The sequence below is a fragment of the Pleurodeles waltl genome, chromosome 10 (assembly GCF_031143425.1).
Source record: "Pleurodeles waltl isolate 20211129_DDA chromosome 10, aPleWal1.hap1.20221129, whole genome shotgun sequence".
In the NCBI taxonomy this organism is placed as follows: domain Eukaryota; kingdom Metazoa; phylum Chordata; class Amphibia; order Caudata; family Salamandridae; genus Pleurodeles; species Pleurodeles waltl.
The window spans coordinates 608307709-608327110 of NC_090449.1; the positions used below are offsets into that span (position 1 = coordinate 608307709).

Here is a 19402-nt window from a genome sequence, read left to right on the forward strand (position 1 = left end):
TCACCTCAAACTCTTTTTCCTAAAGTGGGAATCTATTACCCAAGATCCCTGGGTTCTAGAAACCCGTTCAAGTACTTTCTCCAAGAGAGTTTTTCCTATCATCTTCCCAATTTCAGATTGTAATGGACGAAGTGAAAACATTGCTACAGAAGGGCACCACAGGGTTTTTGTAAGCACTTTCTTCCTAATGGAAAAAAAGGACAAGGGGTGGAGACCCGGGATAAATTTGAGACAGCTGAACAGATTCATAGTATACAGACATTTCAAGATGGAAGGGATCCAATTACTAAGAGACATGTTGTTAAAAGGGGATTTGTTAGTGAAGTTAGATCTAAAAGATGCCTTTTTCACGGTGCCCATGGCCAGTGCTCAGCACTTCAATTCACCTGGCAAGGTCAGCTTTATCAATTTCAGGCTCTACCTTTCGGTCTATCATCAGCACCGTGGTGCTTCACAAAGATTATGAGCACTGTAGCCCCTGAACTCAGGGAAAGATGTGTTCAAAAGATCGTTTACTTGGACAACTTACTAATTATGCCTCAATGCACAAAACAGATCTTGGTGGATCTAGAGATGGTCAAGTCTCTTTTTGAGAGCTTGGGATTTAGTATAAACAAGGAGAAAACTGTTCTTACCCAACCAGGTCTCTGGAGTTCTTGGTTTCAGAATGGATACTGTGAATGTGGTTCTGTTGTTACCCTTAAAAAAGATCACCAAGATCCGGAAAGAGATACACTACGCTCTCAAACAGCAAGTCTTGACGTTGAGGGAACTTGACAGACTTTTGGGCCTCTTGTCATCATCCATTCCGGCTATCTTTTTGGCCCTGTTACACTATCAGGCTTCACAGAGGATAAAAGCCAAGGCCCTTGGTACGGAGACAAAGTATTGTTGGACAAAGAAGCAAGAGAAGAGTTATCTTGGTGGTTGGAGAATCTAGACACTGGAGTGGCAGGGCAATCTTCGGTAGTTCTCCAGATTTTGTTCTGGAATAAGATGCAAGTGTAGCTGGCTGAGGTACAAGTTTGGGTCCCCAAGAGACTGGTGACTTATGGTCTCAGGCAGAAAAAAATGCATCATATAATTTTTTTAGAATTGACCGTAGCTCTTTATGCCCTGATGAGTTTCAAGCATTGTTTGCAAGGCAGGGTGGTATTATTGTAAATGGACAATGTGTATGTGGTATCATATATAAATTGCTGAGTTTTCACAAGATCCTTAGACCGTTCAGAATCAGTAAAGAAACTTTGGCTTTTTGATTGGCACACAAGATCAACCTGAGGGTGGAATATTTGCCTAGAAAGGTGAATGTTACTGGGGATTGAAATTCAAGATATCAGCGATTGGAAACTGAACAAGTTTCTTTTCAACAGTCTTTCCAAGATGTGGGTCCCTTTGTAGTTAGACCTTTTGGCGAGGAGAGTGACAAACCAGCTGAAGAATTACTTCAGTTGGATGCCAAACCTGGATGCTCTAGCAGCGAACGCTTTTCCTGAGATCTGGAAAAGGACCAGCACCTATGCGTTCCCTCCATTCTCCATGATTCCAAGAGTTGTTCAGAAGATGAGGCTGGAGAAGTGCTCCCTTGTTCTAATAACTCTGTTTTGGTTTTCCAAAGCTTGTTTTCCAATGACCCTGGAACTAGCTTACGACCTTGCTTACGACCTTTTTGGTTCCTGCAGCGAAAGGCCTTTTACTAAACGCAGATGGAGAGGAACATCCTCAGGTGCTCAATGGGACGTCAAACTTTCTTGTCTAGAGAGTGTCAGGAGATCTAGCAAAATGGCAGTCCTTTCGGGAAGAGCTAAACAGCTCTTGGAAGAATCCTGGGCTCCAGGTACCCACCGTAGAAACAGAGAGGTATGTAAATTATGGGTACATTGGTGCTTGGAAAGGGATATAGATCCCATGGAAGCACCTATAGTGGAGGTAGTTAACTTCCCCGTAGAGCAGTTTGATAGAGGTCTTGAATATAGAATGCTAAATTGCTGTAGGTCTGCAATTTCTACAGGTCATTGCTTGGTCAATGGCCTAACAGTAGGTAAGAACGTCTTAGTCTGTAAAGTGTTTAAAAGCATCAGGTTGAGAAGACCATCTCAGCCTGAATATGATACTCTATGGGATGTTAACTTAGTCCTCTCTATGTTTACAATCTGGCCTGGTAATAGATTCCTGGATATGAAGAGACTTCCCATGAAGCTGGCCTCTTTACTTTGTCTAATTTTGTGCAGACGAGTCTCTGACAACAAGGCTTTAGAGGGAAGTAACAGAGCTTATGAAAACTTTGGAGTTACCTTTGAAATTACGAGACAAACTAAAATTATGTCTGATTCTATTTTTATCCAAAAATTGACTCTTGCAAAAAGCTTTGTGTTGTGGATTGTATAAAGGAGTATGATGCTAGAATGGACAAATTTTGTCAGACCAGTTATTAATTTCCTTTGTCGAGCCTTTCAAAGCAGTAACCACAGCAACTATTGCTAGATGGGTAAAATGGTCTATGCAATCATAGATTCCAAGCTCATTCCATGAGAGGTGCAATGGCTAGCCAATCCTTTTTTAAAGGCTGTAGACTAGAAGATATTTTAAGAACCGCTGACTGATCTACATTTGCGAAGTATTGTAGCAAACCAAGTGAGCTTTTGTATGATGTGGCGTTGAGGGGCTACCAACGCGCATAATGGGAGCCTCCATTTTTGTATCTAAATTGCAATTCTCTAAATTAAATGACAAGATAATCTAAATTTCAATAAAGACACAGAGGCTAACATTATCCCACCCTCCCAGACCTACTGGGGTGGACTATTGCATAAAGGTGTGTTTGATGATTGCATATTCTTCATTCTGTGTTTTAGAGCCTTAAGTTTTAACAATAATTTAATTGCCTTTTATTGCATTTTTGTTGAATTTTGATACCCTATCGGATGCCTCAAAGATGTTTTCTTTCTTCTAGAGAATAACCAATAATCGACATAAGAAGATTCATATGGTTAACCGACATAGGAAGATTTTTAAATGGGAAATTTCATTTCAAGAGTTCCTTGCCTCTGTTCTACTGTGATGGATTTGACTAGAACTGACATTTAAAAAAGGCGCCCTGTTGCTAACATGGTCTTATTATTCTGTTGGTTATGTTCTGTTCTGGAAATTTCCTTTTATGATGTAATACTTAGAAAGTGCTAGTTGGAGTGACATTAGAAGAATAATGCATAATGTTATCCTCCGTGTCTTTAATGAAATTCCAATTCTATTCTCATTTAATTTGAAGAATCACTATTTCACAACAGGCCATCCTTCTGAAAATTGAAAAGGGCTAAGCAAACCTCAATCAATTCAGATGGTTTCTTCCCCACTCCTGCATCCTTTCAGAGACTCTGGTCCGTCAGGAAAGTTTCTTTTCTACTTTTCCCTCTGGGTGGCAGTGGCGTATATGCCATACCTACCCGCAGGAGTTGCATGCTCAGCATAACCAGGGGGCTAATTGGAGACAAACCCATGTTTTGAACATCAGTTGTAACATCAGTAGGTCTTACACTGCATCCAGCCTTCACCCCGTCTCCTCCAGCACACACCATGGTATCCAGGGCATTCTGACCCCACCAGTTTGGCTGAGAGCAGATGGAATGTTCAACCACCGGAAGCATAGCCACTTGCAGTCTGTCAGGATAGTGACCATCCGCTGAAAGAGAAAATTAACAGTGGCACCTGACACTTCCGGCAAAAGAAAATATATAGCAACTTCTACGAAGTTTCAAGTAAAACTCAAAATAGCCATTAGGTCTGAATTTGTGTTCATAGTTAAAAATGTTTGTGAGTCCAGCATGAGTACGCGTAAAAGGTACATTTTGTAAAGCATTTTTTTTTTAAATAACAGTATTTGTAAGAGCATGGCAGGAATAGGAGCCTGCGTCTTGTTAATAGTTGTGAGGAGAGGTATTTTATACATCTAATAAAGACAGTGGTTTTCAACAACAATACTGCATTAACAGTATTAGAGAAAAGCAATCTCTCAAAACAATATTAGGATGAGCGGGCTGTAAAAGACCATAGGCTGTGATGGAAGTAGGTGGAGCCTCTCACATGGTGTGCACACAATGTGCATGTCCCTGAACTTCACCCATACACAGCTATCCCATCCCCCCAAGGTGAGTATGAGACATACTCACAGTGTGTGGTTTTACTAAGATGGACCTATTTAATCAAGGAAAACACATTCAAATATTGCAAAAGGCAATCATGTAGGAGTTTGATATGCATCACAAGTGACTCTTGAAACTGATCAACCAAAATATATCCTGCCATTATTCCTGAGTCCCATAATAAACAACTCCCAAATGTATTGGAGGCAACAGATTATTTCTATTCAAATCCCCAGCAGGGGCTGGAACCGGGTGGCAACACGTCATATTCCCACCAAGAGTTGACTGTGCATGGTCATGGGACAAAAGAGAGCTCTCTGGGCCAGCAGAGCTCCTAAGCCACACAACCCTCGCCAGAGACCCCTTCACATGTTCCAGCCCGTGGTGTGACTAATGGCAGCTCTCTGCTACATGCCAGGTCTGCCAGCAAAGTGAGGAACAAGGAAACTGTAACCAAAATTCGCCATATTTTGTGATGTTTGCAGAACGGTTCACAGACAAAAAAAAAATCACAACTAGGTGACAACAGCCTTACCTTTTCGTAAAAAAACCTCTACTTGTGAGTAATGCTTAAAACAGGTGTTGCAGAACAACACAAGATAGTGTAATTGATGGATGGTGGAACACCACTAACACGGAGCTATGAGCAGTGTAGTATAGGACAAGGGTGCTTAGATTCCAAAAACACTGTCAAATAGTGTGCTGAAACATCTCTATGAGTGAGAAGTGACTCCTAAAGAAGGCTTACTAAAAAACTCTAAAACAGATAAGGTGTATGAGCATGGACAAGTAAACTTGGTGTAACTTGCACATAATATAGGGTGTGTTTGTGCGATTTATAGCTGCTAGTATTTCCTTTGTGACAGTGGACACTTGTTGATGTGCTATTATTCCTTTAATCATGTGGAGGCATTTTAAACTAATAAAGCTTTTACCAACATTGGTATCCTCATCTTACTCGTTGGAGTGGTCTGTGTTATATAAAAAAAACAATGTTTTAAAAAGTGTTGTGCCAAAATATTGTATCCAGTATGTCAACAATCACATCATGTAGGTAAGTATAATTTTATTTACATTCTGAACTCCATATCTATTTTTCTTGATATATTTATAAATATAATTTTGCAAGTTGTGGTCACTATTGTGGTGTTATTTGATGGGGCACTGCTGCAACAATGATCAAATTCATTAGTAGCCTTAGACAATTTTTATTATTAAGAAGTAGCTCTCGATAATGGAAAGTTTGGAGACCCCTGGTCTAATTGCAGCTGTTTCGTGTCAGTTCTTTCCAGCGGCCTTACCGGTATTGAAGCATGTTGACAAAGAACAAAATAGACAAGAGCAAGTAATTTTACAGACTGTAGTCAGGTGGCTTGATGTGGATGGTTTTGTAGTATGCTAGGGTTGAATACCATGCATTGCTTTCTCTATGTTTTAATAGCCCTGCCAAGTACCACCCATCAGGGGTAAGCTAACGCATTTCAGCGCTGATATCCACATCACCACACTATAATGCATTAGTTATGTATACAAACTCCTTAGAACAATGTGGGCATCATGAGGCTCTTAAAAAAACAGCCATGCATGCTGTACGGGCTCTGTGCACTGTGTGCCTTGCAAGCAATCCAACCTGCAGGCTCACCTGCTATGGTGACTTGGTGGAGCTAGATACATTGTTTCAGACACTGAGCCTAAATTGTACTCCTTCTGGCAGCCCCGCACAGCATCTGTCAGACACACTTGTGGCTACTGGAACATCTGGCACAGGTGGGGCAGTTAAATTGTGAGTCCTTGAAGAGTAGTATTTTCTCTGGTCTTAGGCATTTCTTTGCATTAAGAATATTGATGAGCGTTACTTTCAATTTGTTCAGAGACCTGTAGATCCATAGTTAAACCCAGATCTGCTAAATCTCAATTTTGAGAGATATATAGGCAATTTTACTACAGAACTGATTTCTAAGGTTCACGACGTTTGCCAACCCTTTGCACCCAGGTCATGGACATCAACATCAACTACCCCGTGGATGAGGCACCCATGGTTGCTCATCCCCTCGTTCACCAGCCCTCACTTCAACCAGCTCTTCAACAAGGATATCTTTGACTGCAGCCTGCTCACCAGCTTCTCCGCCATCATCTTTCACTCTGTGGACCCCCAGCATGAACTTCCTTGTAGAGAATGGCCTCTCTGAGGTATGTGACTAATGTTTCACGTAGCGTAAGCTACAGGCAACTTTTCATTGCATACAGGTAGTCATCATTGCAAGTGCAATAACCCATTAAGGTGCTGGTGAAGGTTGTCGGATTGGTGAATTCCTTGATGATGTTGAAGAGTTCTTTGTTGGTGTTGGGGCAGGATTCAAGCATAATCATGTGTGCCGCTTTCCTGGCTTCTTTGATCTGTGCGTGTTACCTTCAGAAACACAAGAACTCGTGCTCAAGCATGCTGGTTCACCAAAGAACTCTGAGACATTTATTGAAAGCAGCTGTAAAGAAGCTGGAGGGCCAGTCGCTCGCAGAAGGTAACCCACACATATCAAAATGGACTATGGGACTCAATTGAAGTTAACTTAATTTTAATTGATTTAGTTGATGGTTTGATTTTCCTGGAATTGCAATCATCACCACCGAATGGTTCAGAAATATGTTCTAAACCTAATCTGTTTAATAATGAATCACCAATTTGCCAAGGAGAATAAAGCTGTTCTAAAATATGAGGCACATTGTGGTGATCAGTACATTAGTGGCTTGGCAGAGATAGATTGACTGCAATGTTTGTCTGACCCCCTTTTTGTAGTATCTCCTCTTTGATTAGAGAGATCTCTGACATGGGATTAAGCCAGATAGAGTCATTGCTCCCTTTGTTTCCATAGGAGCTATTATCCCTCCAGACCTGATAATTAATCCCTTGCAGTCCAAGCTGACCACTCTTGGGCCCCAGCAGCCATGGAAAAACCCAGCTTCCTCTCTTTATCTTACATCTTGGAATATTGCTGGAATTTGATCTAAAATGGTGAATGCTGTCTGGGGTATGTTTATTGATGAATATCTTTGTATCTTTCAAGAGACATGGGATCTTACTCGAGAACACAGACAGGGCTTCAAAACATTTAGGGGCATATTTACAAGAAAGTGGCATATTGGTTCCCATGCGCCACTTTTCTTGCGTCTCCCCTGCCCCACCTAACGACATCATGGTTGCGCCGTATTTACAATGCAGTGCGCCATAGGCGTCGTTAGGACAATAGTGTCAAAATATATGACGCGACCGTGGTGCTTGCTGCACTAGCATCAAAAGTTCTGATGCTAGTGCAGCAAAGCACATGGAGGCACATTGATTGAAAGGCTCTGAGCACGCGGTAAAAAATAACAGAAAAATGGCGCAGTGAAATGCTGCATTGGAACACCCCCTCTTGCATACATTATGCCTGATGTAGGCATAATGTGGCGCAAGGGGTTGCAAAGTGACGCAGTGCAAGCACTGTGCCACTTTGTAAATATGTCGCGGAGTAAAAGACACCATAAGGTCACTTTAGTGTAAAGAAAATAATGTTATGAAGGCGCAAGGTGGAGCTAGAGGCTTGTAAATATGCCCCTTAGTATACAGGCTGTTGCATCAACATCAGTTACGCCCTCAAGGAAGCTTAGCATATGGTCTAAATTAACATTAGGGTGTGACATTAAAAGAATCAGGGCCCGATTTATACTTTTTTAGCGCCGCATTTCCAACATTTTTTTACGTAAAAGTGGTGCAAACGTACAAAATATAATAGCATTATGTAAGTTTGCGCCGCTTTTGTGTAAAAAAATGGCGCAAAGGCAGCGCTAAAAGAGTATAAATCAGGCCCTCAGTATTGATTCATGTGATCTTTTGGCGCTGAGTTTGCCACCCTAGTCTGCGACCCCTTACTTGTTGATTAACAACAGATCAACCCATTTTAACAAACCTTTCCATACCTAAAGAACCTCGAATGACAGATTTCGGGCCCAGCCATAATGTGATTATTGCGGGAGATTTTAATGCCTGTTTTGAGCCATTTATTCCCTTTTTGGAACTAATAAAGAGCGACGATGATTCCAGGGGAAATCGTCCCCTTTGCGTTAGGAGGGAACCCCCTAAAACGAGTTCAGCAGCCATATAGGTTATAGATTTAATGGTTTCCCATGGCATGAGGCCAGGTAATGGTTGCTCTCCTTCGGACACCACTGCTAAACCAACTTTTGCAAGGGGCGATTGTAAATCAAACTTTATTAATTTAGAGGTTCGAGTCTGGCATGAAATAATAGACACGGTCGCCCTAAATCGACTCGATAAAGATCACGTCCCCTTTGTACTGTACAAGGCACTGTTATGCAAGAGGGAAAGCTTAGCTCCATCGATCCCTCCATACCCTGTGGTGACAAACAATAACAAATACAAAATGAAATGAGAGGTTGTTTCCAAATCTAAACCAGCCTTACTTGACATCTATAGAACTCTATCTGATGCACTGCAAGTTTTTGAGCCCAAGTATTGCCCCCTAGTCAAGTAACGATTTACATTCTTTCAACTTATTCGTGAAAGAATACAACAGTGGAAAGGGGCCCCTGATTGCAAGAACAAATGAGTGGTTTAATGAATCTTGTAAGAAAGCTAAATAATCCAAATTATCCTATGCCCACTGTAAGGAAATGCCTCCTTGGCATGGTTGCCCCCTGACTTTTTGCCTTTGCTGATGCTATGTTTACAATTGAAAGTGTGCTGAGGCCTGCTAACCAGGCCCCAGCACCAGTGTTCTTTCCCTAACCTGTACTTTTGTATCCACAATTGGCAGACCCTGGCATCCAGATAAGTCCCTTGTAACTGGTACTTCTAGTACCAAGGGCCCTGATGCCAAGGAAGGTCTCTAAGGGCTGCAGCATGTCTTATGCCACCCTGGAGACCTCTCACTCAGCACAGACACACTGCTTACCAGCTTGTGTGTGCTAGTGAGGACAAAACGAGTAAGTCGACATGGCACTCCCCTCAGGGTGCCATGCCAGCCTCTCACTGCCTATGCAGTATAGGTAAGACACCCCTCTAGCAGGCATTACAGCCCTAAGGCAGGGTGCACTATACCATAGGTGAGGGTACCAGTGCATGAGCATGGTACCCCTACAGTGTCTAAACAAAACCTTAGACATTGTAAGTGCAGGGTAGCCATAAGAGTATATGGTCTGGGAGTCTGTCAAACACAAACTCCACAGCACCATAATGGCTACACTGAAAACTGGGAAGTTTGGTATCAAACTTCTCAGCACAATAAATGCACACTGATGCCAGTGTACAATTTATTGTAAAATACACCACAGAGGGCACCTTAGAGGTGCCCCCTGAAACTTAACCGACTATCTGTGTAGGCTGACTAGTTTTAGCAGCCTGCCACGAACCGAGACATGTTGCTGGCCCCATGGGGAGAGTGCCTTTGTCACTCTGAGGCCAGTAACAAAGCCTGCACTGGGTGGAGATGCTAACACCTCCCCCAGGCAGGAATTGTCACACCTGGCGGTGAGCCTCAAAGGCTCACCTCCTTTGTGCCAACCCAGCAGGACACTCCAGCTAGTGGAGTTGCCCGCCCCCTCCGGCCAGGCCCCACTTTTGGCGGCAAGGCCGGAGAAGATAATGAGAAAAACAAGGAGGAGTCACTGGCCAGTCAGGACAGCCCCTAAGGTGTCCCGAGCTGAGGTGACTCTAACTTTTAGAAATCCTCCATCTTGCAGATGGAGGATTCCCCCAATAGGGTTAGGATTGTGACCCCCTCCCCTTGGGGGGAGGCACAAAGAGGGTGTACCCACCCTCAGGGCTAGTAGCCATTGGCTACTAACCCCCCAGACCTAAAACACGCCCTTAAATTTAGTATTTAAGGGCTACCCTGAACCCTAGAAAATTAGATTCCTGCAACTACAAGAAGAAGGACTGCCCAGCTGAAAACCCCTGCAGCGGAAGACCAGAAGACGACAACTGCCTTGGCTCCAGAAACTCACCGGCCTGTCTCCTGCCTTCCAAAGATCCTGCTCCAGCGACGCCTTCCAAAGGGACCAGCGACCTCGACATCCTCTGAGGACTGCCCCTGCTTCGAAAAGACAAGAAACTCCCGAGGACAGCGGACCTGCTCCAAGAAAAGCTGCAACTTTGTTTCCAGCAACTTTAAAGAACCCTGCAAGCTCCCCGCAAGAAGCGTGAGACTTGCAACACTGCACCCGGCGACCCCGACTCGGCTGGTGGAGATCCGACACCTCAGGCGGGACCCCAGGACTACTCTGATACTGTGAGTACCAAAACCTGTCCCCCCTGAGCCCCCACAGCGCCGCCTGCAGAGGGAATCCCGAGGCTTCCCCTGACCGCGACTCTTTGAACCTAAAGTCCCGACGCCTGGGAGAGACCCTGCACCCGCAGCCCCCAGGACCTGAAGGACCGGACTTTCACTGGAGGAGTGACCCCCAGGAGTCCCTCTCCCTTGACCAAGTGGAGGTTTCCCCGAGGAACCCCCCCCTTGCCTGCCTGCAGCGCTGAAGAGATCCCTAGATCTCCCATTGACTCCCATTACAAACCCGACGCTTGTGTCTACACTGCACCCGGCCGCCCCCGCGCTGCTGAGGGTGAAATTTCTGTGTGGGCTTGTGTCCCCTCCGGTGCCCTACAAAACCCCCCTGGTCTGCCCTCCGAAGACGCGGGTACTTACCTGCAAGCAGACCGGAACCGGGACACCCCCTTCTCTCCATTCTAGCCTATGTGTTTTGGGCACCGCTTTGAACTCTGCACCTGACCGGCCCTGAGCTGCTGGTGTGGTGACTTTGGGGTTGCTCTGAACCCCCAACGGTGGGCTACCTTGGACCAAGAACTAAGCCCTGTAAGTGTCTTACTTACCTGGTTAACCTAACAAATACTTACCTCCCCTAGGAACTGTGAAAATTGCACTGTGTCCACTTTTAAAACAGCTATTTGTGAATAACTTGAAAAGTATACATGCAATTTTGATGATTTGAAGTTCCTAAAGTACTTACCTGCAATACCTTTCGAATGAGATATTACATGTAGAATTTGAACCTGTGGTTCTTAAAATAAACTAAGAAAAGATATTTTTTCTATACAAAACCTATTGGCTGGATTTGTCTCTGAGTGTGTGTACCTCATTTATTGTCTATGTGTATGTACAACAAATGCTTAACACTACTCCTTGGATAAGCCTACTGCTCGACCACACTACCACAAAATAGAGCATTAGTATTATCTATTTTTACCACTATTTTACCTCTAAGGGGAACCCTTGGACTCTGTGCATGCTATTCCTTACTTTGAAATAGCACATACAGAGCCAACTTCCTACATTGGTGGATCAGCGGTGGGGTACAAGACTTTGCATTTGCTGGACTACTCAGCCAATACCTGATCACACGACAAATTCCCAAATTGTCATTAGAAATTCATTTTTGCAATTTGAAATTTTTCTAAATTCTTAAAAGTCCTGCTAGGGCCTTGTGTGTTAAGTCCCTGTTTAGCATTGTCTTTTAGAGTTTAAAAGTTTGTTAAAAGTTTGAAATTAGATTCTAGAAACAGTTTTAGATTCTTTAAAAAGTATTCCAACTCTTAGCAGAATAATGTCTGATACAGAGATGCAGGTGGTGGAACTCGACACCACACCTTACCTCCATCTTAAGATGAGGGAGCTAAGGTCTCTCTGTAATATAAAGAAAATAACCATTGGCTCCAGACCTACCAAAATTCAGCTCCAGGAGCTGTTGGCAGAGTTTGAAAAAGCCAACCCCTCTGATGATGACATCACAGAGGAAGAAATTAGTGACTTGGAGGCCAATGTCCCTCCTCCAGTCCTAAATAGGGAGAACAGGACCCCTCAAGTCCTGTCTCCAACTGTGTTAGTCAGAAATAGTGAGTCCCTCACAGGAGGGTCCCACATTTCTGAAATCACTGAGGATGCTCTCAGTGAAGATGACCTCCTGTTAGCCTGGATGGCCAAAAGATTGGCTTTAGAGAGACAGCTCCTAGCCATAGAAAGGGAAAGACAAGAGATGGGCCTAGGACCCATCAATGGTGGCATCAATATAAATAGGGTCAGAGATTCTCCTGACATGTTAAAAATCCCCAAAGGGATTGTGACAAAATATGAAGATGGTGATGACATCACCAAATGGTTCACAGCTTTTGAGAGGGCTTGTGTAACCAGAAAAGTGAACAGATCTCACTGGGGTGCTCTCCTTTGGGAAATGTTCACTGGAAAGTGTAGGGATAGACTCCTCACACTCTCTGGAAAAGATGCAGAATCTTATGACCTCATGAAGGGTACCCTGATTGAGGGCTTTGGATTCTCCACTGAGGAGTATAGGATTAGATTCAGGGGGGCTCAAAAATCCTCGAGCCAGACCTGGGTTGACTTTGTTGACTACTCAGTGAAAACACTAGATGGTTGGATTCAAGGCAGTGGTGTAAGTAATTATGATGGGCTGTACAATTTATTTGTGAAAGAACACCTGTTAAGTAATTGTTTCAATGATAAACTGCATCAGCATCTGGTAGACCTAGGACCAATTTCTCCCCAAGAATTGGGAAAGAAGGCGGACCATTGGGTCAAGACAAGGGTGTCCAAGACTTCAACAGGGGGTGACCAAAAGAAAGGGGTCACAAAGACTCCCCAGGGGAAGGGTGATGAGACAACCAAAACTAAAAATAGTAAAGAGTCTTCTACAGGCCCCCAAAAACCTGCACAGGAGGGTGGGCCCAGAGCCTCTTCACAAAACAATGGGTACAAGGGTAAAAACTTTGATCCCAAAAAGGCCTGGTGTCATAGCTGTAAACAGCATGGACACCAAACTGGAGACAAGGCCTGTCCCAAGAAAGGTTCCACTCCAAACTCCCATCCAGGTAACACTGGTATGGCTAGTCTCCAAGTGGGATCAACAGTGTGCCCAGAGCAAATCAGGGTCCACACTGAAGCTATTCTAGTTTCTGAGGGTGGGGTGGATTTAGCCACACTAGCTGTCTGGCCGCCTAACATGCAAAAATACAGACAGCAACTCTTAATTAATGGGACTAGAATAGAGGGCCTGAGGGATACAGGTGCCAGTGTCACCATGGTGACAGAGAAACTGGTTTCCCCTGGCCAATACCTAACTGGAAAAACTTACACAGTCACCAACGCTGACAATCAGAGAAAAGTACATCCCATGGCAATGGTTACTTTAGAATGGGGAGGGGTCAATGGCCTGAAACAGGTGGTGGTCTCCTCAAATATCCCAGTGGACTGTCTGCTTGGAAATGACCTGGAGTCCTCAGCATGGGCTGAGGTAGAACTAAAAACCCATGCAGCAATGCTGGGTATCCCTGAACTGGTGTGTGTGAAAACAAGAGCACAGTGCAAGGCACAGGGTGAACAAGTAGAGCTGGAGTCTGGAAGAATGGCCCAGCCTACCAAGAGAACAGGAAAGTCAGCTGGGAAACCAACTGCAACACAGCAAAAGAAAGGGAACCTCTCTTCTCAGGAAGAAGTTCTGCCCTCTGAGGGAACTGAGCCTTTGGAGCTTGAACCTTATCAGGTTGAGCTCTTAGGCCCAGGGGGACCCTCAAGGGAGGAGCTGTGTAAGGGACAAGAAACCTGTCCCTCTCTTGAAGGCCTTAGGCAGCAAGCTGCTGAAGAGTCCAAAGGCAAGAAAAATGGAACGCATAGGGTCTATTGGGAAGATGGACTCCTGTACACTGAGGCCAGAGACCCCAAACCTGGTGCCACTAGGAGAGTGGTAGTGCCTCAGCTGTTCAGGAAGTTCATCCTAACATTGGCCCATGACATTCCCCTTGCTGGACATTTGGGACAAACCAAGACGTGGGAGAGGTTAGTCAACCACTTCTACTGGCCCAATATGTCCAACATGGTTAAGGAGTTTTGCCTCTCCTGCCCCACCTGTCAAGCCAGTGGTAAGACAGGTGGGCATCCAAAGGCCCCCCTCATTCCACTCCCAGTGGTGGGGGTGCCCTTTGAAAGAGTGGGTGTGGACATAGTTGGTCCACTAGAACCTCCCACAGCCTCAGGAAATATGTATATCCTGGTAGTAGTGGATCATGCTACCAGGTATCCTGAAGCTATTCCCCTTAGGTCGACTACTGCCCCTGCAGTAGCCAAGGCCCTCATTGGTATCTTTACCAGAGTGGGTTTCCCTAAGGAGGTGGTGTCTGACAGAGGTACCAACTTCATGTCAGCATACCTAAAGCACATGTGGAATGAGTGTGGGGTGACTTATAAATTCACTACACCATACCATCCACAAACTAATGGCTTAGTTGAGAGATTCAACAAGACATTAAAAGGCATGATCATGGGGCTCCCAGAAAAACTCAAAAGGAGATGGGATGTCCTCTTGCCATGTCTGCTTTTCGCTTACAGAGAGGTGCCACAGAAGGGAGTAGGATTCTCACCCTTTGAACTTCTGTTTGGTCACCCTGTAAGGGGACCACTTGCCCTTGTTAAAGAAGGATGGGAGAGACCTCTCCATGAGCCTAAACAGGACATAGTGGACTATGTACTTGGCCTTCGCTCTAGAATGGCAGAGTACATGGAAAAGGCAACCAAAAACCTTGAGGCCAGCCAACAGCTCCAGAAGTTTTGGTATGACCAAAAGGCTGCACTGGTGGAGTTCCAACCAGGGCAGAAAGTCTGGGTTCTGGAGCCTGTGGCTCCCAGGGCACTCCAGGACAAATGGAGTGGCCCTTACCCAGTACTAGAAAGGAAGAGTCAGGTCACCTACCTGGTGGACCTGGGCACAAGCAGGAGCCCCAAGAGGGTGATCCATGTGAACCGCCTTAAGCTCTTCCATGACAGGGCTGATGTGAATCTGTTGATGGTAACAGATGAGGATCAGGAGGCAGAGAGTGAACCTCTCCCTGATCTTCTGTCATCAGACCCAAAAGATGGCACAGTAGATGGAGTGATCTACTCAGACACCCTCTCTGGCCAACAGCAAGCTGATTGTAGGAGAGTCCTACAACAGTTTCCTGAACTCTTCTCCTTGACCCCTGGTCAGACACACCTGTGTACCCATGATGTGGACACAGGAGACAGCATGCCTGTCAAGAACAAAATCTTTAGACAATCTGACCATGTCAAAGAAAGCATCAAGGTGGAAGTCCACAAGATGCTGGAATTGGGAGTAATTGAGCGCTCTGACAGCCCCTGGGCTAGCCCAGTGGTCTTAGTCCCCAAACCTCACACCAAAGATGGAAAGAAAGAGATGAGGTTTTGTGTGGACTACAGAGGGCTCAATTCTGTCACCAAGACAGATGCCCATCCAATTCCAAGAGCTGATGAGCTCATTGATAAATTAGGTGCTGCCAAATTTCTAAGTACCTTTGACTTGACAGCAGGGTACTGGCAAATAAAAATGGCACCTGGAGCAAAAGAAAAGACAGCATTCTCCACACCTGATGGGCATTATCAGTTTACTGTTATGCCCTTTGGTTTAAAGAATGCCCCTGCCACCTTCCAAAGGTTGGTGAATCAAGTCCTTGCTGGCTTGGAGTCCTTTAGCACAGCTTATCTTGATGATATTGCTGTCTTTAGCTCCACCTGGCAGGATCACCTGGTCCACCTGAGGAAGGTTTTGAAGGCTCTGCAATCTGCAGGCCTCTCTATCAAGGCATCCAAATGCCAGATAGGGCAGGGAACTGTGGTTTACTTGGGACACCTTGTAGGTGGAGGCCAAGTTCAGCCACTCCAACCCAAGATCCAGACTATTCTGGACTGGGTAGCTCCAAAAACCCAGACTCAAGTCAGGGCATTCCTTGGCTTGACTGGGTACTACAGGAGGTTCGTGAAGGGATATGGATCCATTGTGACAGCCCTCACTGAACTCACCTCCAAGAAAATGCCCAAGAAAGTAAACTGGACTGTGGAATGCCAACAGGCCTTTGACACCCTGAAACAGGCAATGTGCTCAGCACCAGTTCTAAAAGCTCCAGATTATTCTAAGCAGTTCATTGTGCAGACTGATGCCTCTGAGCATGGGATAGGGGCAGTTTTGTCCCAAACAAATGATGATGGCCTTGACCAGCCTGTTGCTTTCATTAGCAGGAGGTTACTCCCCAGGGAGCAGCGTTGGAGTGCCATTGAGAGGGAGGCCTTTGCTGTGGTTTGGTCCCTGAAGAAGCTGAGACCATACCTCTTTGGGACTCACTTCCTAGTTCAAACTGACCACAGACCTCTCAAATGGCTGATGCAAATGAAAGGTGAAAATCCTAAACTGTTGAGGTGGTCCATCTCCCTACAGGGAATGGACTTTATAGTGGAACACAGACCTGGGACTGCCCATGCCAATGCAGATGGCCTTTCCAGGTTCTTCCACTTAGAAAATGAAGACTCTCTTGGGAAAGGTTAGTCTCATCCTCTTTCGTTTGGGGGGGGGGGTTGTGTAAGGAAATGCCTCCTTGGCATGGTTGCCCCCTGACTTTTTGCCTTTGCTGATGCTATGTTTACAATTGAAAGTGTGCTGAGGCCTGCTAACCAGGCCCCAGCACCAGTGTTCTTTCCCTAACCTGTACTTTTGTATCCACAATTGACAGACCCTGGCATCCAGATAAGTCCCTTGTAACTGGTACTTCTAGTACCAAGGGCCCTGATGCCAAGGAAGGTCTCTAAGGGCTGCAGCATGTCTTATGCCACCCTGGAGACCTCTCACTCAGCACAGACACACTGCTTACCAGCTTGTGTGTGCTAGTGAGGACAAAACGAGTAAGTCGACATGGCACTCTCCTCAGGGTGCCATGCCAGCCTCTCACTGCCTATGCAGTATAGGTAAGACACCCCTCTAGCAGGCCTTACAGCCCTAAGGCAGGGTGCACTATACCATAGGTGAGGGTACCAGTGCATGAGCATGGTACCCCTACAGTGTCTAAACAAAACCTTAGACATTGTAAGTGCAGGGTAGCCATAAGAGTATATGGTCTGGGAGTCTGTCAAACACGAACTCCACAGCACCATAATGGCTACACTGAAAACTGGGAAGTTTGGTATCAAACTTCTCAGCACAATAAATGCACACTGATGCCAGTGTACAATTTATTGTAAAATACACCACAGAGGGCACCTTAGAGGTGCCCCCTGAAACTTAACCGACTATCTGTGTAGGCTGACTAGTTTTAGCAGCCTGCCACGAACCGAGACATGTTGCTGGCCCCATGGGGAGAGTGCCTTTGTCACTCTGAGGCCAGTAACAAAGCCTGCACTGGGTGGAGATGCTAACACCTCCCCCAGGCAGGAATTGTCACACCTGGCGGTGAGCCTCAAAGGCTCACCTCCTTTGTGCCAACCCAGCAGGACACTCCAGCTAGTGGAGTTGCCCGCCCCCTCCGGCCAGGCCCCACTTTTGGCGGCAAGGCCGGAGAAGATAATGAGAAAAACAAGGAGGAGTCACTGGCCAGTCAGGACAGCCCCTAAGGTGTCCCGAGCTGAGGTGACTCTAACTTTTAGAAATCCTCCATCTTGCAGATGGAGGATTCCCCCAATAGGGTTAGGATTGTGACCCCCTCCCCTTGGGGGGAGGCACAAAGAGGGTGTACCCACCCTCAGGGCTAGTAGCCATTGGCTACTAACCCCCCAGACCTAAAACACGCCCTTAAATTTAGTATTTAAGGGCTACCCTGAACCCTAGAAAATTAGATTCCTGCAACTACAAGAAGAAGGACTGCCCAGCTGAAAACCCCTGCAGCGGAAGACCAGAAGACGACAACTGCCTTGGCTCCAGAAACTCACCGGCCTGTCTCCTGCCTTCCAAAGATCCTGCTCCAGCGACGCCTTCCAAAGGGACCAGCGACCTCGACATCCTCTGAGGACTGCCCCTGCTTCGAAAAGACAAGAAACTCCCGAGGACAGCGGACCTGCTCCAAGAAAAGCTGCAACTTTGTTTCCAGCAACTTTAAAGAACCCTGCAAGCTCCCCGCAAGAAGCGTGAGACTTGCAACACTGCACCCGGCGACCCCGACTCGGCTGGTGGAGATCCGACACCTCAGGCGGGACCCCAGGACTACTCTGATACTGTGAGTACCAAAACCTGTCCCCCCTGAGCCCCCACAGCGCCGCCTGCAGAGGGAATCCCGAGGCTTCCCCTGACGCGACTCTTTGAACCTAAAGTCCCGACGCCTGGGAGAGACCCTGCACCCGCAGCCCCCAGGACCTGAAGGACCGGACTTTCACTGGAGGAGTGACCCCCAGGAGTCCCTCTCCCTTGACCAAGTGGAGGTTTCCCCGAGGAACCCCCCCCTTGCCTGCCTGCAGCGCTGAAGAGATCCCTAGATCTCCCATTGACTCCCATTACAAACCCGACGCTTGTGTCTACACTGCACCCGGCCGCCCCCGCGCTGCTGAGGGTGAAATTTCTGTGTGGGCTTGTGTCCCCTCCGGTGCCCTACAAAACCCCCCTGGTCTGCCCTCCGAAGACGCGGGTACTTACCTGCAAGCAGACCGGAACCGGGACACCCCCTTCTCTCCATTCTAGCCTATGTGTTTTGGGCACCGCTTTGAACTCTGCACCTGACCGGCCCTGAGCTGCTGGTGTGGTGACTTTGGGGTTGCTCTGAACCCCCAACGGTGGGCTACCTTGGACCAAGAACTAAGCCCTGTAAGTGTCTTACTTACCTGGTTAACCTAACAAATACTTACCTCCCCTAGGAACTGTGAAAATTGCACTAAGTGTCCACTTTTAAAACAGCTATTTGTGAATAACTTGAAAAGTATACATGCAATTTTGATGATTTGAAGTTCCTAAAGTACTTACCTGCAATACCTTTCGAATGAGATATTACATGTAGAATTTGAACCTGTGGTTCTTAAAATAAACTAAGAAAAGATATTTTTTCTATACAAAACCTATTGGCTGGATTTGTCTCTGAGTGTGTGTACCTCATTTATTGTCTATGTGTATGTACAACAAATGCTTAACACTACTCCTTGGATAAGCCTACTGCTCGACCACACTACCACAAAATAGAGCATTAGTATTATCTATTTTTACCACTATTTTACCTCTAAGGGGAACCCTTGGACTCTGTGCATGCTATTCCTTACTTTGAAATAGCACATACAGAGCCAACTTCCTACACCCACCCTCTGGTAGCTTGGCACTGAGCAGTCATGCCTAACTTAGAAGGCAATGTGTAAAGTATTTGTGCAATAAATCATGCAATGACACAGTATAACACCACAAAACTACACCACACAGTGTTTAGAAAAATAAATAATATTTATCTGATA

At 45.8% G+C, this 19402-nt stretch overlaps 1 protein-coding gene across 1 annotated transcript in view; it reads right to left on the bottom strand.

Moving 5' to 3' along the window:
- LOC138261754 (elastase-1-like) overlaps window positions 1-19402 on the bottom strand; it is a 208218-nt gene that overhangs the window by 25191 nt on the left and 163625 nt on the right. The window contains exon 6 of the mRNA XM_069211077.1: window positions 3534-3679. Within this exon, the coding sequence (XP_069067178.1) occupies window positions 3534-3679 (146 nt within the window). The remainder of the gene's footprint in view (window positions 1-3533; window positions 3680-19402) is intronic.